The following is an 18,876-nucleotide window of genomic DNA, read 5'->3' on the forward strand; positions in this document are numbered from 1 at the left end:
CTTACCTTTTCTTCTCCTTGTCAGCTGTCATTGTGGCTATGGCTCTTTGAGACGTCGAGCACCTGGGCTTCCCGGATGGAAGGGGCTGCAACCGCTGCCTTCCCTGCGGTCCTCGTTCGCTTCCTGAGACCAGGGCGGGTATGAAAGGTCCTTGGTGCTCGCAGGTCCAAGCGTCCCGCACAGTCAGGTGGAAGTTTGCGGGCGTCTGGCTAGGTGCGGGGGAGGGGTGGAGAGAGGTGACAGGGAGGAACCTGCACGAGGAGGCGGAGTCAGCGAAAGGAGTGGGAGGAGGTTGTCAGACTCAAAAAGAGAGCAGCGAGAAGAGAATCAAAGTTCCTTTTCCCCTTGAACAGGAGGCACTTTTCTGAGTTTAAAAAAAAAAAAAAAAAAAATGTGGCTCGATCGGAGGGAGTTGGTAGGAGTCTGGGACCAGGCGGGAGCGGCTGCTGAGATGACCATACAGTCTCAGGACACTGCCGAGGATTGTACGGCCGCCTCAGAAGAGCTGGGGCGGAGCGCAGCGGGCGCCGGAGCTGTGCAGCTGGCCGCTCCCGAATGTCGGGCTCCCGCAGCTGCCAGCCCACTTTAAAAACTCGGGTGGCCCGCGCGGGGGAGGGTGCAAGGGGCGCGAGCGCAGGGGGCGGGTGCGCGCCGGCAGGCCCCGCCCGCGCCGGCCGCGCGCCCGGGCTTCCCACTGCGGCCAGGCCAATGGGGAGTCGCGGCCGCAGCCTCTGCCCTGACCCGGGCCCGCCCCCTGCCCCCGCGCTTTGCTCGGCTTCCGCGGGCCGGCGCCGCCGCAGCTCAGTGGTTTTGCCAGTTGTTTTTGAGGTCCCCCCGGTGGCGGATAGCCTCCGGGCACTTTTCTCCGAGGAGGCAAGTTTGTGAGGGGCTGAGTGGCTGTAAGGAGCTCCGTGGAAGTGCTGCGACGGCGGGAGTGTGCCATGGTGCAGATGTCCTCGCCACCGCGCGGTGCCCTTGGGACGAGGACGGGACCTCGGGCTTTGGGGATCCCGCGCGCAACTGGACCTTGCAGCGCTCCCCCTCTGTGCTTCGCTCCCGCGTCCCTAGCCCTGCTGTGTGGCTCTTGCAGCGGGTGGGAATAATTTGAGGACCCCTGCCGCGGCGCTTCGTTGACTGGGCGATGCACACTTTTTGGTGGAACGCAGCTACCCTTGCCTTGTGAGAGGAGAGACAGGGAAATAGGTCTAAGAGAAACAACAGTGCAATGAAATGGAAGTAGGGCTTGCACCTACCCTATACTTCCTTCAGGTCGTTTGTGGGATTGTTCTGGGATGCGAGAGAGGAAGGCCTTCGGGCCATCTGGCCTGTGGCCCTTTTTCCTCAACATTCCCCGGCCGGCCCCATCGTCACGCAAGTTCCGATGAGTTCAGAATTGGTTTCCCAGAATGATCTTGGGGTGACAGCCGCATGTCCTCAAATCTCTGGATCGTAGATCTGCGTTCTAGTTCTCGGAAGATTCAATAAATCCTAGGAAGGTGAAAGCTACAGTGTTGGGAAATCGTGGATCTAAGGGCTCCCGCAGTCGCTGTATAGAGCGTAGGGATTTTCCACCTGCGCTTTGAATACTGCCTAGGATCTGTGCTGTGCGGGCCTCTGCCCTGCACTTAGATTCTCCCCATTCCCTACCTATGTTGTGTGATCTAGCTGGGAAATCTCAGGAAGGAACAGGGGAGGCCCTTAATTTATGAAGCCTGGAGAAGGGCCAAAGGGACTCATAGTAGTGAGTTGAAGAGAAAGCGAGGGCCCAAGAACTGGTACGCTCTGGGGCCCGAACCGTTGCTGTACCTCTCCCTTCGGCCTCTGGCAGCATTTTATTTTAGACTGATGTGCAGAAAGGATCTGGGGGAAACAGGTTTGTTTCAGCGCGTATTTTCCCCTTCCCCCCACGCGCCTTCTACACCGAAGAGAACACTTTCAGGAGCCTTCAAAAGGCATCAGAAAGCAGAATGGAGAGGGTTGGGAGGCTACAGATAGTTTGGAAACCAGAAATATTTTCTCATTTTCCTACAGCGCTAAGAACTATGTATATAGACTTAGAAGTCAAAAAGCATGCCTAATGGTGAATTCGAAGATTGCACATTTTCTGGGAAACTGGTGAGTGAATTCCTGCAGGGCTTCTCCAGCCCGCCAATCCTAGCAGACAAGTTTATTTCTTTTAATGAGAATTTCAAGTTGATAGACATATTTCTAATAGACTATAAACTTAACACTTGGAATGGGAGCCGCAGGGGACAAAAAGAAACCAGCATCTTGGCACTTCCAGGTCATTCTGCACTGGAGACACTGAGTCCTGGACTGTGTTTGTCAGGTCACAAAACAACACCTCCATCCCATATGGAACATTTCAGTAGGGTCGAGGTTATAAAATGAGCTTTAGCAATTTTTTTTTTAAGAGGAAAAGTAGGATTCAAGGTCTGCTTAGCATGTTGTGAGGCCTGAGTTCAATCCCCAGCACAAAGAACAAACAAACAAACAACAAAACAAAAACCAGAAGAAGAAAAGTAAAGAGTCACTCAAGAGCATACCAACCACATTAACATAGCTCCTTCTTCATGGCCAGCCTGTGAAATTGGGATTTTGCCCTATAAGTGAAAGGTCCCCTAGCTAAGATAAACAAGAGGACATTTTTTTTTTTTTGGTAGAAATTCTGTGAATAGCTTTGAAGGTCTGGGATTTTGGCAGTGTCTGACAGATTCACCAAAAGCCTTAGATTATTCCCCAAAGGATTAGACCCAGCCTTGATTAGAGTAGAGTTGAATGGCCAAATGATCTCTCAAGATTTCTTCCAGGATTCATGTAAACAACCTTTACAAGAAGAAACTGAGAGGGTGAACCAGATGCAGACTTCCTTTAATTTTTAGAGCCCATGAAGAACTAAAAGAGAAAAGCTTTGAAAGATGATGGGGTAGAGGACCTGGAGTCCCACATTTGGAAGGGTGTCTCTAGAGACACTGGTGTTAGGGTTACAGAGGGCAGCAAAGGGCACCAATAATCAAAGCTTCCAAGGTGCTTAAAAGGGGAGCAAATTGCTCATCTCCCTACCTGTCTTAACAACTCCCTACTGCACTGCTCTGGGACAAAAGCTTTGACCCCAAGAGAATTATCTGAAACTACTTGTTTTAACAAGGGACGAGAATGGATATTTAGTTCCCTCTCTTTGTAAAGTATTCTATTAGAAGGATGAACTAGAGAGAAGGAGTTAACTTACAATCAAGAACAGGCACTTAGGATGCAACACTCAGGTGAAAGAAAGATGGTGTCAGTAGTCCTTATCAAAGAAATTGATCCAGGATGAGGTTGGAGATCAGGTTGGAATGGGTGGGATTTATCAGAAGAGGTTGGAATGCTGAGATATTTCATTAGTCCTGGCCAACTTTCAATACATTGTCACAGTGGGATCAAGAAGAGGCAAGAGAGGTCCTTGGAGTTCAAGATTGAAGGAGACACTCTCAGAGTCTTGCAAGTTCACTTGTCCCTGTCATATGCATACATTATCTTGTGTACTACCCATTTGACCCTCATCTGGCCATAGTTAATTTGGGGTAGGGAGAGCAGAGATGGAAGGAAAGACCATCTGGCAGAGGCCGCAGCGCCTCATATTTTAAAGTCTTTTCTGAGTCACCTCTTCCTTCACCTATTACTCCATTCAAACAAAACCAACCCCTATTATAATTTTACAAAATCTGATCCCACACTTTCTGACCCTGAACTCCAGGACCAGAAAACCATACTTTCGGGGCTGGGGAGAAAGCTCAGTTGGTAAAGTGCTTGCCTTACAAGCACAGGGCCCTGGGTTTGATCCCCAGCACCGGAAAAAAAAACAAAAACAAAAACAAAAAACATACTTTCTGTGCTTGGCATATAGGCTACATCTACTATTAAACATTGTCACTTTGGGTTCCACAAATCCAGAATTCGTCATCTTTCAAAAGGAGTCCTGTGATTTTTATTGACAAAAGGCCAAAGTGTTTTCTACTGGAATGCCTAAGTGCTTATTGATAAGGATTCAGTTATAATTAACCCTGGCTTCTCCATCCCTCACACTTGGATTATCAAGTGGTTTAGAGAATAATGTGTTCCATTGCTAGGTCTAAGGATGAGATTTTACCAATGAAAGGTCTTATGTTTATAATTCATTCAACCAATAGTGCAGGGAGCCATTGATCCATGACCACCATGCTGAGCTGCCTGGAGGAAAACATAAGGCGTCAGTCTGTTAGAAGAGAGTGCTAGGGGCTTCCCTTTCCCCCAGGAGGACACAGTCCAGTTGAACACACACTGCATTTCCCAGGTTGTGAATTCAAATTTACTCATTTAAGGCTTCTGATATCAACAGGCATTTTTAAGTGGTCATGATTCCTTTGTCTTCCATGAATTACATTTAAGTTGGCAAATATACATATAATTAAGTCTGGTTTTCTGGTTTTAAAACCTTTTTAAATATGAAAATTAAGAGCAAAATCATAGAGTTTAAACAATAGGCATGGCAAGAATTTGGTGGGGAGGGAGTGAGTGGAGAAAGTGAAAATTCCAGAGTCCCAGTCATGTCCACCTCTAGGACCCAGAGAAGTCTCATTTGGACTGACCAGGCTGCCAGGCTGGTGGGTGTGACTTCTGAGGTGATAAAATATCACCCATGTGAGAGGAATGGCTGATGGAAAGGACATGTTAGCCCCACCTTGGAAGAAGGCATGAGTAGAAAAGAGGGTACTCTGTCACTAAAAATAATGATATTGGCCTTCAGACTCTGCCCTGAAACTTGGATGACTAAGATTGGCACTGAGAGAGGGTCAGCAATATCTATCCCAGCCAGTGGAGTGGCTTTGGCCTATCGCAGGGTATTATAAGGGAACTCTTCTGTCTCAGTTTCAAGTGAGGTCCCAAGACAATAGGTACTAACTACACCCACTTCCAAAAGGTACAACACAAGAAAGTGCTTTCTGAAAATGGTTTTGCATGCTTCCTCTACCCAGTGTCCACCTCAGGAGAGGGCATGGAATGACTAGAAGTTGGTTCTAGGATAGAGTTATCAACTCATGAACAGCCCTTTCCTATACTATGGGTGGGACCTTCTTACACTTCTCTCTAAGGTCAGTGCCTGGGGCTCACAGGAGACCATGTAGAAAACCTGATTGATACCTGTCCCTGGCACTTGAGAGGTGAAGGAGACCACCCCCACCTGGGATAAAAGCCTGGCTTAAGTGGCCTATGGCGGCTGAGTGGAGAGCTGCACCTGGAAGTTAACTTCCCATTGCCTCTATCATAGGACAGGACATGTGGCAAGTTAGAGTCCCCAGAATCTGACCCTGAGGGGCAAGATTAGCATATGGGAAGTTTGTTAGGTTGTGTTTTTGCGTTAGCACCTGGAGGAGATGGGGAGGAAGCAAAACTGGGCAGGGGAGAAGCGGAGCTTCCAGGCACCCTCAACAAAGTCCTCATCCAACCCCCAGGGAAATCTGAGATTGGAATGGCTCTTCAGATTTGTCCCTGGGAGGGAGTGAAGGACTTTTTCTGCCCCTACATTGATCAGTCATTGGTGCTGACTGACTTGAGGGAAGGGTATGACCTTGGGTGACAGCATCTGGGGGGATATGTCCTTCATTCCTGAGGGGAGATATGAGAAGTGATTTCAAAGTTCAATGTGGTGCATGACATCCAGGGACCAGATGTGGAATCTACAAGAATAACAACCACCTGGGGCTTTTAAAGGGGTCCTATCCACGTGAATGTCTTCAAGGTGATCCCAGCAGAAAAAGGTAGAGGTACCACAGAAGGCACAAGTTGAGAGGGGATCATAAGTGGCAGCTGAAGGAGAGGCCCTTCTGGAGGGACTGCGAGAATCTCACAAAGATACCAAAGAGGAAAGCACCTGCTACAGCCAGATAAAATTGAAGAGAAGGTGTACCTGTGCTAAGAAAGAAAGGTACATACTACAGTGACACAGCCACATCATTGTTTATAGCAGCTCAATTCACAATAGCTAAAATATGGAACCAACCTAGATGCCCTTCAAGATATGAATGGGTAAATAAAATGCTAAATATATATATATATATATATATATATATATATATATATATATATATATGATGGAATATTACTCAGCTTTAAAGAAGAATGAAATTCTAGCATTTGCTAGTAAATGGATGAAGTTAGATAATACTATGCTAAGGGAAATAAGCCAAACCCAAAAAACCAAAGACCGAATGTTTTCTCTGATATGCAGATGCTAATTCACAATAAGTGGGGGGGGGATAGGGAAGAATAGAGTTACTTTATATTAGGAAGAGGGGGGTGAAGGAAGGGAAAGGGATATGGGGAAGGAATGATAGTAGAGTGAAACAGACATTATTACCTCATGTACATGTATGATTACATGACCAATGTGATTCCACAATATGTATAATCAGAAAAACGAGAGATTACACTTCATTTATATATGATGTATCAAAACATATAAATGCATTCTACTGTCATGTACAACAAATTAGAACAAATAAAAAATGAAATAAAAAAGAAATATGAGAGAGAGAAAGAGAATGGAGAATGGAAGAGAAAGACATTTTCTACCCATTATTTTCTCTCCCTTACCCCAGGGCACCCAGGCAGGCTAATAGTGGGGCAGGGGTAGAGTTGCTAGGTGGAGAAGTATCTTGGCAGCCTTGACGCCTAGGAGGGGAGTTGGCATACAATGTGTTATTATACACAAATAATGTAGAAAATATTAGCTCCTTTATGATTTCCATGACTATGTAAGGGGCTTTTATATCTGCATCACTCTAGGGACTAAAACTGGGTCCTTTGAAGGTGCTGGAGTTGGAGGAGAGAGATACAAGGGAACATCTGAAGCATATGTGGGCATGCCCCCCAATGCACTGGCACCTACAGGCACATGCATACTCATATCCTTCCCAGGCGCCAAGCCAAGAAAGAGGTTCCCAGGCAAACCTCATTGTAAGCTTTGCATTTCTTTTGAATGCATACCTGTCTTGGCCCTTTGAAGAAAACCAGGGATGCAGGGCTGAGAATGTGCCTGTAAATACTTAATATTTTAAACTTCAGGATTTTCCCTTGGTCTCCAGATGAATCTGGGGTGGCAAGGTTAGCAGCGCAGTGTGCTCAATGATTACCCCAGGTCTGGGGGTGTAGCTCAGTGGTAGAGTGCTTGCCTAGTACATGCAAGACCCTGGGTTCTGTCCCTAGCACCCAAAACAAAACAAAAAAGAAGCACCAAAGTGGAAGGAAGATGAGACGCAGACATATTCTAAAACCTTTAGATAATGGGACCTGGCATGCCCTATCTTAATTGTTAATTTTATATCATAGCACATTAACTCCTCTAATTGTTTCTATCATAGGCTAAATTAAAATGGGTTCTGATCAAATGGTAAATTATAGAGGAGAAATGCCTTTGTGCCTAAAAGCACGCTAGTGGTAAAGCTCTAAGTAGATGACTCTAAGACAGAGCTCAGAGTTCATTACATATCAGAGTATTACAGACAGAAGCTCAGATGCCAAGTTTTAAAAAAAAAAAAAAATTCAGGCCATAATTACAAGCTAGGAAAAAAACACAGAAAATTCCAAACTAAATTTATCTGTTAAGAGTAGACAGCTCATTTAAAAAGTAATAAAATGATAGTGTTGACACAATGCATCTTCCGAATTCTCCTTCCAATTCCTTTGCACTTGGACACATCCCCTTTGACTACATGCATTAACATCTTTAATTCATCTTATGCATTCATTCTTCTGTTCTTCAACATTTACTGAGTGTTCAGCCTACACTCATTGATGTGGTCGAAACCCAGCTTAGAAAGGTAAGTGATACATAGCCCTGCTCTCTGAAGCTCACAGTCCACCGTTGGGAGACAGGCTTCTATACAGATACAATACTATACCTCAGAAGTTCAAACCCTGTTTTTCTGGGAGCTCAGGATGGGAAATGACTCTGCCTGGGAACAATAGAGGGAGTGAGGAGATATTAGGGAAGGCTTCTAGAAAAGGTGACATTCCAGTTGGATCTTGAAGGGTGACTAGAAGTTTTCTAGTTGAAGAAAGGAAGAGCATTCTGGGCCAAGAGTAGGAACTGAGTCTTTTCTTTTAGGTCTCAAAACCATGGGCAACCCATACAGAGGCAACTCAAACCTTTCTCAGAGTTAGTTACTATTGTTCATCTTAGATTTTCAACTCTTGCTGGTTTGTGCAGTGGTTAGAACACCTGAGCCAGTTGCTGCAGCATGTCCTAAGGATGGTGGTCACACCTGTGTAGGATACAAATGGGATTCGCCCTCATCTTTACTTTTTTTTTTTTTTTTTTTGGTCTGATATTTCAGCTTTCCCACCTTGAGTTTGTTGTCAGTAATTAAGTGGCTGTCATGATGGCAATGTCACCAAGGTGCAACAATGAGCATGCTCTGCAAACTCTAGCAGATTCTGTGATTGGAAGAAAGATGGCCTTGACCTGTGCAGCCCTTGACTCAGTTTACCAGGAACCCTCCTCAAGTCCTTTGTAAGAAAGTTTTATCTTTCTATTTCAGCACATTTTGGAAAACAAACCAAAGTTTTCTTTAAACCAAAAATTTTCACAGTAAACATTAGTATCAGAGTAAAATTCCTGTGAGTTCCAGACTTTCCTAGCGCAAACTCCTCTCTAAGTAAAGAGCCATTTAATGCTATCTTGAAGATGGAGGGAATATTGATTGGTATGTGCAGCCCTAGAAATATAGGCAGGTGGCTGAGGTGACCATGGTGTCTTAGGGATGTTAAGTAGAGTCAAAGGCAAATCAAACTGTTTTCCACAGTCCAACTTGGGGATTATTTGTAGACATGGGCAGCAGGGGAGACTTCCCTAGAACTGGCCAGAGTGGACCTCAGTGGGGAGTCCACTAAATTTCTCATGCTGGGCCATCGCCTCTTCCCCCATTCTCTTTTTCTTCTCCACTCTTCCTTTCTCATTCTCCATTCCCCGCTCCCAGTGACTATCTTTTTCCTTTTTTCCAGAAGTTTCCAGTTAATTTAAAGGTTTTAATGACCCAACTTTTCACAACCATGGAAATCACAGAGATAAGACCATTTCCATTGCTGTCTTTGTGTGAGAGACAGAATTCATGGGGCTCTGCCCTAAGGGTCTGGCTGGACTGTTGAAAACTAAAGGGAAAGATGTGCTGGGCATTATGCTCCAAGCCAGCTTCAGTGGCCTGAAGTCCCTAAGGCCAGTAACAAAAACTCAGCACTGAGCTGGACCTTGAAGTGGCACTAGACTGGATGGGGGGTGAGGAATGCTAGAGAGAGTGGCAGAGAAGGTGCCAGGTGAAAAGATTTCACTTCCCATTTGTTCCTAAACTAATTTTTCTCACAAATTAAAGGAAGTCTTCCCACAAGGAGAAGTGGATGAGAAGAACTGGAATGGGACAACTGGAAAGCCCAATACAAATATAAAGGCTTGAACTGAACTGACATGAACTGGGTCTGTGTGGACTCAGGTGTGCCGGGCTGGGTAGGACCCAGGGCAGGAGACAGTTTAAACACTGTCCTTTTTTCCTTTGGGCCTAGAAGTCCATGCATAAGGGTGCTGCTGAGCACTGACTGGGGCAGAGTTTGGAGTCGAAAGCCTAGAGCCAGTTTCTGGTCTCTTCTTCTTAGGACTGGAGCTCAGGTTCAAGTCTCCACCCATCTGACTGACATCTCCAAGTCCCGGCTTCCTCAGCTGCAAGGTGGGAATTGTCATCGTTTTACCCGCCATAGACTTAGGGAAACGATTAAGTACAACACCTAAACAAATGTAATACAAATGTGATTATTAATATCCGATCATTAATGTCACAGTGTTTCTTACACTAATGGGCTTTCAAAGGGACTGTGTGAGCAAGATAAAATAGTCTCAGAAGGAACTGAAAAAAACAAACCCTAAATCTTGTACATTAAGGTAGTACAGGTTCAGCACATTTTGAAAGTTTTTATTTTAAACCACTTCATATTAAAATTCAAAAGCATTTTCTAAGTTTTAGGAAAGACCCCTCTTACACTCTTTGTCACTGCTGCCTCAGCCTCCTTTTGGAGGGGAGGCCCGTTGTTGGCCTTCCCACCTGCTTGGGTAGGGCTGTCCGGTGATCTCTCTCCTCTTCCCTCTCAGCCCATGGGTGGGGGCACGGTAAGCCTCTGGTTATGCTTTTAAAATAGTGTTGAGAGACAGGCAGGGAGGCTCAGCTGACAGGAAGGGCAGGTTTTTCTGCCCTCCCTTCTGCCTACCCCACACCCAGTCACCTTGTGACCCCAGAGGAATTGTCAGCCCAGCCCCACCATGAGGGGGCACTGCACTGAGCTGCCTCCCTCGCCAGTCCTTCCATAATAATTTGCTCTTCCCAGTGATTTTTCCCTTTTCTCCAATGACCTTCTCTCACATAGGAGAAAAACCCTTCTCCCAGTCCAATCATTGCCTCGAGCCCCTGAGCCACCGGAGTCACTCATCCAGTCATCAGCTCTGGAGGAGAAATGAACAGGAGCTGTGTGGTCTGTGCCTGGCTCACCAGGGCAAGCCTGATATGCGGGTGCAGGCTCTGTGGGGCACGACCTGTGGCCCTGGGCTGGGCTTCTCCTGTGCTCGAGAAGGGTTCAGGCCGCTGAGATCCAGGGCCCAGGATGGGAAGAAGTTACCCTTGGTGGCAGCTGAGCCATGGCATGCCCCCCACCAGCTGTTGACTCTATTTCACTCCCAACCTCTGGTCAGCTCCTCCTCAGTGGCCATCACTGCTTCCCAACTGGACACAGACATGGCTGGGCCTTGCTCTTGAATTATTTGCAGGGATGCATGCCTCCTGCATGCCCTGCCAGACCTCTCCCACAGTCCTTTAATTCATATTTGCTGGCTAATTGATCGCTTTGTCTTTGGATGGTGTAATAAGAAAGTAGCCTCAGAAATGGAACATGTGTCCTCAGTCATCCCTGGCTTGAGAAGTTTCCAGGTTGTCTGGAGCTCTGTCCTTCATGGAAAGAGAGAGGTACAACAAATATTTTAGGACAGTAAACCGAAGACTGGGGAGCCCACACTCTTGGCATTAGACTGACCTAGACTGACTCCTAGTTCTGTAATTCAACTTATAACCTTGGACACATCCATTAAGTTCTCTTAGTATCAGTTTCTTTGTCTGTAAAATGGGGGTGAAGTTATCACTTCAGAATGATGCTGTGAGGATCCAGTGAGTTTTAATACATATAATCCTTTTGACCCCGAATCACTTACTACTACCCAATGTGCACTTGCAGATAGTATATTATTGCTTTTTCTTTTCTTCCTTTTTTATTTTTCAGTGTTAGGGATCAAACCCAGAGCTCCCAAACCAGGCGAGCCCTCTACCACTGAACTACATCCCCAGCCCAGTTTTTGGCTTCTTGCATTTTTGTTGCTCTTGTTTTGCTTTGTGCATGTGTGTGATGAACCATTCAGATCAGGCCTGCAGGGATAGGGTTGGGCACAGGTGACATATTGCTGGAGGAACATTCAACCCTATGACCTCTCTTGATGTGCCACGGGCTTTATTTCTCAATCCCCTGACAACAGGGATAGTTGTCCCTCTGCAACCACAACACAATTAATACTTGAACATCTCCCCAGGGTTTTTTCTGAGCCCACACTCCCCCCCTTCTCCATTGCCTGGGCAAAGTGAGACAACTTGGGAGCAGGGCCAGGGTTGAAACAAGTCTCTGATCCTAGCTGTGGCTCTCCATGGTGGGAAGCCACAGGGAAGGATCCCAACTCACTCCATGCGGCTGGTGGTGATCAGCAACAACCCATTAAAAGTTGTCCCTGGCCTGGGAACTGAGAGAAAGGATCTGACTGGCGCTGGGTTTTCACTGTTGAGTTTGGTTTCATTAACCAAATTAGCTAACCAGTCACCATATGAGTGATGTCTCAGAAGCCACAGTGTTCATAGAGGACATTAACTCAACCTGTTTTCATACAGATCCCACTTAGTCAATTGAGTTTAACAAGTGTCCAGTACGCAGAGGGGAGAGTAGATAAACACAACCTTTGCCTTTGTATAGCCCTTTGTTCTGTAAAAGCAACTTTTTAAACTTTCTGTCACGGATTCCCACCGTGTCTCTATGACATAAGTAGCATAGATATCCTAATGATAGCTTACAGCTAGATAACCTGCAGATAGATTAGACTAAGAGAGGAATCCAAGATCTCAAAGCTTACTGAGGGATCCAGGGTTCTTATCTCTTAGTCCATTGTTTTCTTTTGTTTGGTTTGCTCTGGTCACTGTTACAGGCTCTTCTCTACAGAGTGTCCAGAGTTGTCAGAGTGGCTTGACCTCGAATGAGAACACGTCACTTCCTGGTGTACAGCCTCCATGCTGCCTTCATGCCCCCCATCTCAGGCTTCCCCAGGCTGCCCCTCTCCCCCTTGCTTTTCTCAGCCTGTCTCCTCCTCAAACCCAGGTCTCCCCAGGCCTCAAGATGTCTGGTTCTTGCAGGCATCTATTTGTTGACATGTTGTGTTTCCTGTCTCTCACCAGTAGATCATCAGCTCCACGGGGTCAGGTACTTTGTTTTGTTCGGGTTCCATCCCTGGTATCTAGTATGGGACCTGGTACAGGGCAGGTAATCAATAAAGATTTTTTGAATGATTGGATATTGCACTGCATTGATGAGAGAGAGAAAAAGTCCTGAAATTACACTGACCTGGACCAGATAGGGAGGAAGAAGAGATTATTAGCAATGGGAAATAATATGCCTAACGTGGCCAAGCTCCATGGCCTCAGCCCGTCCTCAGGCCAGCTCCGTCCCACCCTAGAGCGCTAACAAACCAAATCCAGCAGCCACTGCAGAGCAGACTCCGACTCCAAACCAGGCCTCCATCTAGGCCTGGCTGCTTCTCTAACTTTAACCCTGCCCCTAATCATCACCTTAACTTGGTGCTCTAATCTCAATGGCAAATCCAAGCCCATTAGCACAGTCTCCTCTACCCAGGAACCATGAGTCTGATCTTCAGGATGACTGGGGATCAGCTGTTGAAGGGATTAAGAATGCTCAGGAAGGAGAGAAAGAACAAAGGGTTGGGGACTTCTTGTGCATCTTACAGTCATTGCCTCCAAGCTCAGTCCCACCCGTTCTGCCACAGCCTTGGCTCACTCAGACTGAGTTCCCTTAGTGGGAACAGACAGTGGGCTTCAGACTAATTAGATACTGAAGCCTAAAAAGGACCTTAGAGAACGTCTAATTCCTTTCTGTATAATTATTAAATGCTGTCCTTTATTTTTATCTGTTTGATTCCTTTTTCTTATCTACTCTTTTGAATCAATCAAGTATAAATTAATATTTATCTTTTTTACCTCCTCTGTTTGATTTCTAGCTAAATTTTTGTTTTACCTGTTTGTTGAACAGGTTACAATGTGCATCCTTAATTTATCTTCCTGTGTCTCGAACTCACATATAAGAACTGAAACCCATCTAGTTCCCTTTTACCACCCCATCCTTTGTTCAGATATGTTCAGATACTGTGTTCAGATACTGTGTTCAGATATGTTCCTAAATTTAAGCCCCGCCCTTATTGGTATTGTTACTGCTTTGGACAACTGTCCTTTAGAGGAATTAAAAACTGATAATGAAGTCCACTGTCATGTATAATAATAATGTGCCAACAGAAAACTGAAATTCAAGCAACTAAAAAGAAAAAGTAAGGAATGAAGGATGATTCTTTTAAAGTTACTTATATACATACTTAGAGTTTCCTGTGTTCTTCATTCTTTTCTGTAGGTCAAGTTTCCCTTCAGCTTCCCAGTAGACATGGGCGCTGTAGCCTCTCTACCCTCCTATCCCTGCCTCCACAAATCTACAAGTTTCCATCCATTTCCCACGGTGTAGTGAACTGCCGAGATAAATTTTTAGGCATTTCCAAACTCCCTAAGGACAGATCCAGATGGAGCCATGAGACAGAGGAGAGAGTAAGTAATAAGGGACCTCTCTCTTCCTCCTTCCTATGCCACCTCCCCACCCCAGTCCCAAAGGGGACCTCTGTGACCCTGGAGTATAAGATTAGGCTGCTAGCTTTATTATTATTTTTTAGTCCCTTTCTTTCCTGGGGGAAAGAGAAGAGCATCAAGTCCTTTGGTGCTTAATATGATCCTCTTTTTTTGTCCCCAGGTGTTTATTAAGCTATCTGGGTGCAGGATTCTGTTAGGTGGACGCCAAGAGGCTGCAGGTGTGTCAAGGAACTCATACAGTAACTGGGAGACCCTGTGTACTCATTCTAAAGGAATTAGAATCCAGTCTTCTCCCCCACCACTGCTTCTATTCCTATCAATCAGCAAGGATCTGTGGGACTGTAGGGTTGGAATAACCATAATCATGATTGGGTAAGAAAAGATGATCAAGGAAGTCCTTAGATGCTGGATTCTTCTGAAGATACTGCTTGGAACCCCTCCCATTCTTAAACATCAGTGCAAGAGATAACAAGGGACTCCCTCAAAGCCATGGGAATAAGTGATGAGGACAAATCAGAGGGTGTACTGCTGCTTGTGTGACAGATTGAGCAAATGGCTAGAGGCAGCCTTCAGAAGACTAATGAAGGAGCAAGGGAAGCAAAGCATACCCCTGAGCTTAAAGGCAATGATCAGGAAGATTCACGACTGTCCCCAGGCCAGGCCACTTCGGGGCTCTCTGGTTCCTCACCCTTTATTCTTTCTTTTCCTCCATAGTGTCCCTAATCTTTCTAGCAGCTGATCTCCAGTCATCCTGAAGAACGCACTCCAGTTCCACCACAAGGCGTCTGTAGCCAGTGTTACTGTTCTGTCTCCTCGTTTTATTTTCTCTTTACTGGTCAAGAGCTCTGTAGCCAGTCAGACCTGAATTCAAGGGCCAGCTAGACCACTTGCCAGATGGCTGACCTTAAATAATTCACTTCCCTCATTGAGTCATGGTTTCCTTACCTATAAAAATGGGGGAAATCTTTATTGGGAAAATTCTTCAAGAATGAATACAATAGGGAAAGGGCTAATATGCTTAAATATAAAGAGTTCATCCAAAACAACAAGAAATATGCTGAGATGAAACAATAAGTGGACGGGATTCATGAACGGATAATTCCAAAAGAAGAACTACAGGTAGTTAATAGCATTTCAAAATATGTTTAGAATCATTACTAGTAAAAATGAAAATTGAAAAAATATGGGCTAGGGGTATAATTTATGAGCTAGGGCTGTAGCCTCGTGTTTAGCAGGCTAAGGCCCTGGGTTTCAATCCCTGGCTCCAAAGAAAGGAAAAAAATGGAAAAAAAAAAAAAAAGCACATTCACCTATGAAAAGCTACTACAGTTTTCAATCTATAAAATCATATTGGCCAGGGTGTGGGAAGATGGATCTTAATCTCTCCTTAGTTCCTAGGAATGCATTTAGGAACTCATCTTGGCAATTTGTATCAAGAACTTTAACAGGGCTTATACACTTTGACCTAGTAAATTTCACTTCTAGAAATCTGACCTAATCAGAGATGAGGTCAAAGATTAATATTCACAGATGTTCATCACAGAGTTACTAATAGGAAATTTTTAGAAACAAAAATCTAAATGGCCAAGTAAAAGAATGTTTAAATTATATTACACAGCTATGAAAAATATTTTCAAAGAAAATCAATGACATAATTTTATAATACAATGCTTACTTATAAGCATGAAATAACACTGTAAATAATATATAACCATAATTTTATGCAACTATATTATTATACATATATGCCAGTAGAAAGAAAAGACCGAAACATAAATACCCCCAAATATTAATAATGAAAATTTGAAAGGTAATAGATGATGCTATTTTCTTTTTTATATTTTCTGAATTTTTCACAAAAAACATTATTTTTAAATTTTAAAAATAAAACTATTATTTAAAATCATTATTATACTGTTCGACCTAGTAATTCCTCTTCTTTAAATCTATCCTAAAAAATAATCAGAAAATCAGCAACATTGTACATATTGATATGGCATCATGTGCTATGGTAATATACTTATAGATTGTCTAATATTTAAATCAAGGTAAACATATCTATTTCTTCAAACATTTATCATTTCTCTTTTTTTGTGGTGCTGGGGATTGAACCCAGGGCCTTGTGCTTGCGAGGCAGGCACTCTACCAACTGAGCTATCTCCCCAGCCCAACATTTATCATTTCTTTGTGGTGATGGCATTCAAAATAATTTCTACTATCTTTTTCCTTTTAATCTTTTTTTATCTTCTTTTTTATTTTATTGGTTCTGGGGATTGAACTCAGGGGCCCTTGACCACTGAGCTATATTGCCACCCTGTTTGGTATTTTATTTAGAGACAGGTTTTCACTGAGTTTCTTAGTGCCTCCCATTGCTGAGGTTGACTTTGAACTGGCTTTGAACTCAAGATCTTCCTGTCTCAGCCTCCCTAGCAGCTGGGATTACAGAGTTGAACTACTGTGCCTGGCTCCATTTAATCTTAACCTATAAGGAAACACCATCCCCTCCCCATCTAGCAGAGAAGCTGAGACCCAGGGTATAGAAGTCACGGCTGGTGCCTGGGGAGGTCTGTGAGTGAACCCTGACATCTCACACCAGACTTTCCTGCCTCTTTTGCCTCTGAGAACTTGAATCATTTGGTCTGGGATGACTCTAGACAGCAGATTTTCAAATCATCTCTCCTTCCAAATATGTTTTATTTTAAAATCACATAAAAATAACCCAATTAAAAAAAACATAAAAGATGTTGGTATAAAGATGTTATTGAACCATTATTTATAATTTCAAAAGATAGAAAAACAGATGTCCCGAAGTTAGAGAACAGTTAAGAAACGAGTTGTCTCTCCACTAGGGCACTGGGAAGAGAGAAAGGGTGCTTTCTTAGAATTTTTAATAACATGAAAATATTTTTTTGTTTTAAAGGTTACACAGATGGTGTGATATCACATATTTAAAGTGGTTTTCAAAACCTGAAACATATACTATTACATACTAACAATGGTTATATTGTGGTTAAGGGATTATATGATTTTTATTTCCTTTTATATACTTTTATTTTTACATACCATATCTATAATGAACACAATTAATGAACACATTTTTTAAAAAAGGGAGAGAAAAAAGAAAAAATAACAATGGAGACAGGGTGTGAGAGGAAGTAAACTTCTGTGTTGGGTAGCAGAGCTCATGAAGTGAGCTCACAAGATTGGCAGGAAGATTAGAGGAGGTACCACATGTGGATGGACTAGCATAGAGTCTGGCATATAACACACACTCAGTCAAGGCAGACTCGTTCCCCGCTCCCTCTCCTGTCCCCATGCCCACCTTTCTCATTCTGAACCCCGTACACCATTGAGAAACTGTCTTGCTCTCCTTCACTTGAGCATCTGTCTCCACAGTGTCTGTTGACCAGGAGACTGAGTTGGCTCCTTCCCAACATCTGTTCCTTCAGGGTAAGGCAGCCTTGCTGACCAGGGATAGGGAGATAGGAATAACACCTGTTTTCCTCCACCTGACAACTCACACACAAACTTTCTTCTTCAAGATGACAGTTAGGAAGGTCAGGTTTGTGTGGAGTGAAGAAGCCAGGGTGAATTCCCTTGTAAATGGTTGCTTTCTTTTCTTTCTCACCCCTGATTTAAAGGTAACAGAATACTCAGGAAAGAAGGCAGGAGATGTCTCCAAGAAAAGTTCTGCCAACACTTCTTCCCTCCATTAAACCCCACCATTAAAGTTTAATGATGGTTAAGTAATGCTTTTTCCAGGCAGCTTTTACAATGCACATTCCCTTTGCAGGACAAATATATTAAGGCTGATTTCTTAGAAGGCACAGATGTGAGAGCCCCAGCATGTGACAGATGAATAGGGAACTACCTGGGGCTGAGGGTCCAAAATCTTTCCATGAACAAACCCATACTCAGTCTTTCAGGCGGTGCCAGGTACTACTCTATCAAACAAGGTGTGGACTGACTGACACAGGGCAAGTCGAGCTCAGGTCTCTCACCTCTATAAATGGAAAACTAAGACAAACTGGAGGATGACCGCAAAACCAGTAATAGAATACAACTTCAGATGGAAGAGACTTAACAGTTTTCAAGGTTGATGTCTAATTCATTATTGAGTGACTGTTACAGGGAACAATCATAAGGAACACAAGTCCCAGAGGTGGTTGTGTCAGGGCTGCCCGAGCAGGCTTTGTATACAGAAGGATTGTTAGGATTAGGTAAGTGGACAGGAGTTGGAAAGCCTCCTGCATGCATCAAGCCCAGAACCGGGACAATGCTCGAGGGACTGTTGGAAGGAGATTGACAAAGGCAAAGGGGAGAGAGAAGCATGCACAAGGGAGTCAGGGTCTGTTTTCAGAGAACCCATAATGAAGGTTTGGTTGTCTGGATTTTGTCCTTTAGACAATGAAAGGCCCCTGAAGGCTTCTGAGCCAAGAGGTATCTTGAAAAGAAGGTCCTGAAAGTGATTTAAACAATGGCAGGAGAGGGGGTTGGAGACAAGTTGGTGAGTCAGAGACATTCCATGCCATCCAGGCAACATGGCAAAGACCTGGATCAGGACTGCACAGGTGGGAACTGGAAGAAAAGGGAGGTGCTGAGGGGCTCTCAAGGGAAGACTGGGCAGGCCTCGGGGACTGAGCGGGCCAGCCAGTCAGCCCAGCAGCACACTCTGTAAGCCCTTCAGCTGCTGAGGCGCCACTGCCCCAGAGCGCACAGGGTCCCTGGGGGAGGGAGAGGAAGCATGTTTCTGACCAGGGTTTCCAGGAGTTGTGCAGCCAGCCCAGACTGGCACCCAGGGCAGGGGTGGAGTCAGGAGAGGGGCGGCTTCTCTATTCTCTTCGACAACAATGTCCCCTAAGCCAGCCAT

The 18,876-nt window shown here is 44.6% G+C and overlaps 2 protein-coding genes across 2 annotated transcripts in view; one reads left to right on the forward strand and one right to left on the reverse strand.

The window, feature by feature from the left end:
* EPAS1 (endothelial PAS domain protein 1) overlaps window positions 1-366 on the reverse strand; it is an 83,300-nt gene extending 82,934 nt beyond the window's left edge. Inside the window, exon 1 of the mRNA XM_079111621.1 lies at window positions 6-366. Coding sequence (XP_078967747.1) covers window positions 6-31 — 26 coding nt within the window. The 5' untranslated portion in view covers window positions 32-366. The remainder of the gene's footprint in view (window positions 1-5) is intronic.
* A 334-nt stretch (window positions 367-700) lies between these two features.
* LOC306644583 (uncharacterized protein) lies at window positions 701-15,746 on the forward strand. The gene is made up of 5 exons (XM_079111642.1): window positions 701-881; window positions 2,039-2,115; window positions 9,664-9,734; window positions 13,780-13,967; window positions 14,167-15,746. Exons 2-5 carry the CDS (start codon window positions 2,078-2,080, stop codon window positions 14,380-14,382), a joined length of 513 nt encoding a protein of 170 aa, XP_078967768.1. The 5' UTR covers window positions 701-881; window positions 2,039-2,077; the 3' UTR covers window positions 14,383-15,746.
* Window positions 15,747-18,876: the final 3,130 nt, after the last annotated feature.

Source organism: Sciurus vulgaris (assembly GCF_902686455.1).
Source record: "Sciurus vulgaris genome assembly, chromosome: 14".
NCBI classification, from domain to species: Eukaryota; Metazoa; Chordata; class Mammalia; order Rodentia; family Sciuridae; genus Sciurus; species Sciurus vulgaris.

What these genes read in the sequence shown, in the direction of transcription:
- LOC306644583 (XM_079111642.1), top strand. Translation starts at nt 2,078, where the DNA reads ATGGTGAATTCGAAGATTGCACATTTTCTGGGAAACTG. An exon ending in CCGGCTTCCTCAGCTGCAAG is followed by an intron (nt 9,735 to 13,779) that starts GTGGGAATTGTC and finishes TCTTTTCTGTAG; the next exon opens with GTCAAGTTTCCCTTCAGCTT. An exon ending in GCCATGAGACAGAGGAGAGA is followed by an intron (nt 13,968 to 14,166) that starts GTAAGTAATAAG and finishes TTTTGTCCCCAG; the next exon opens with GTGTTTATTAAGCTATCTGG.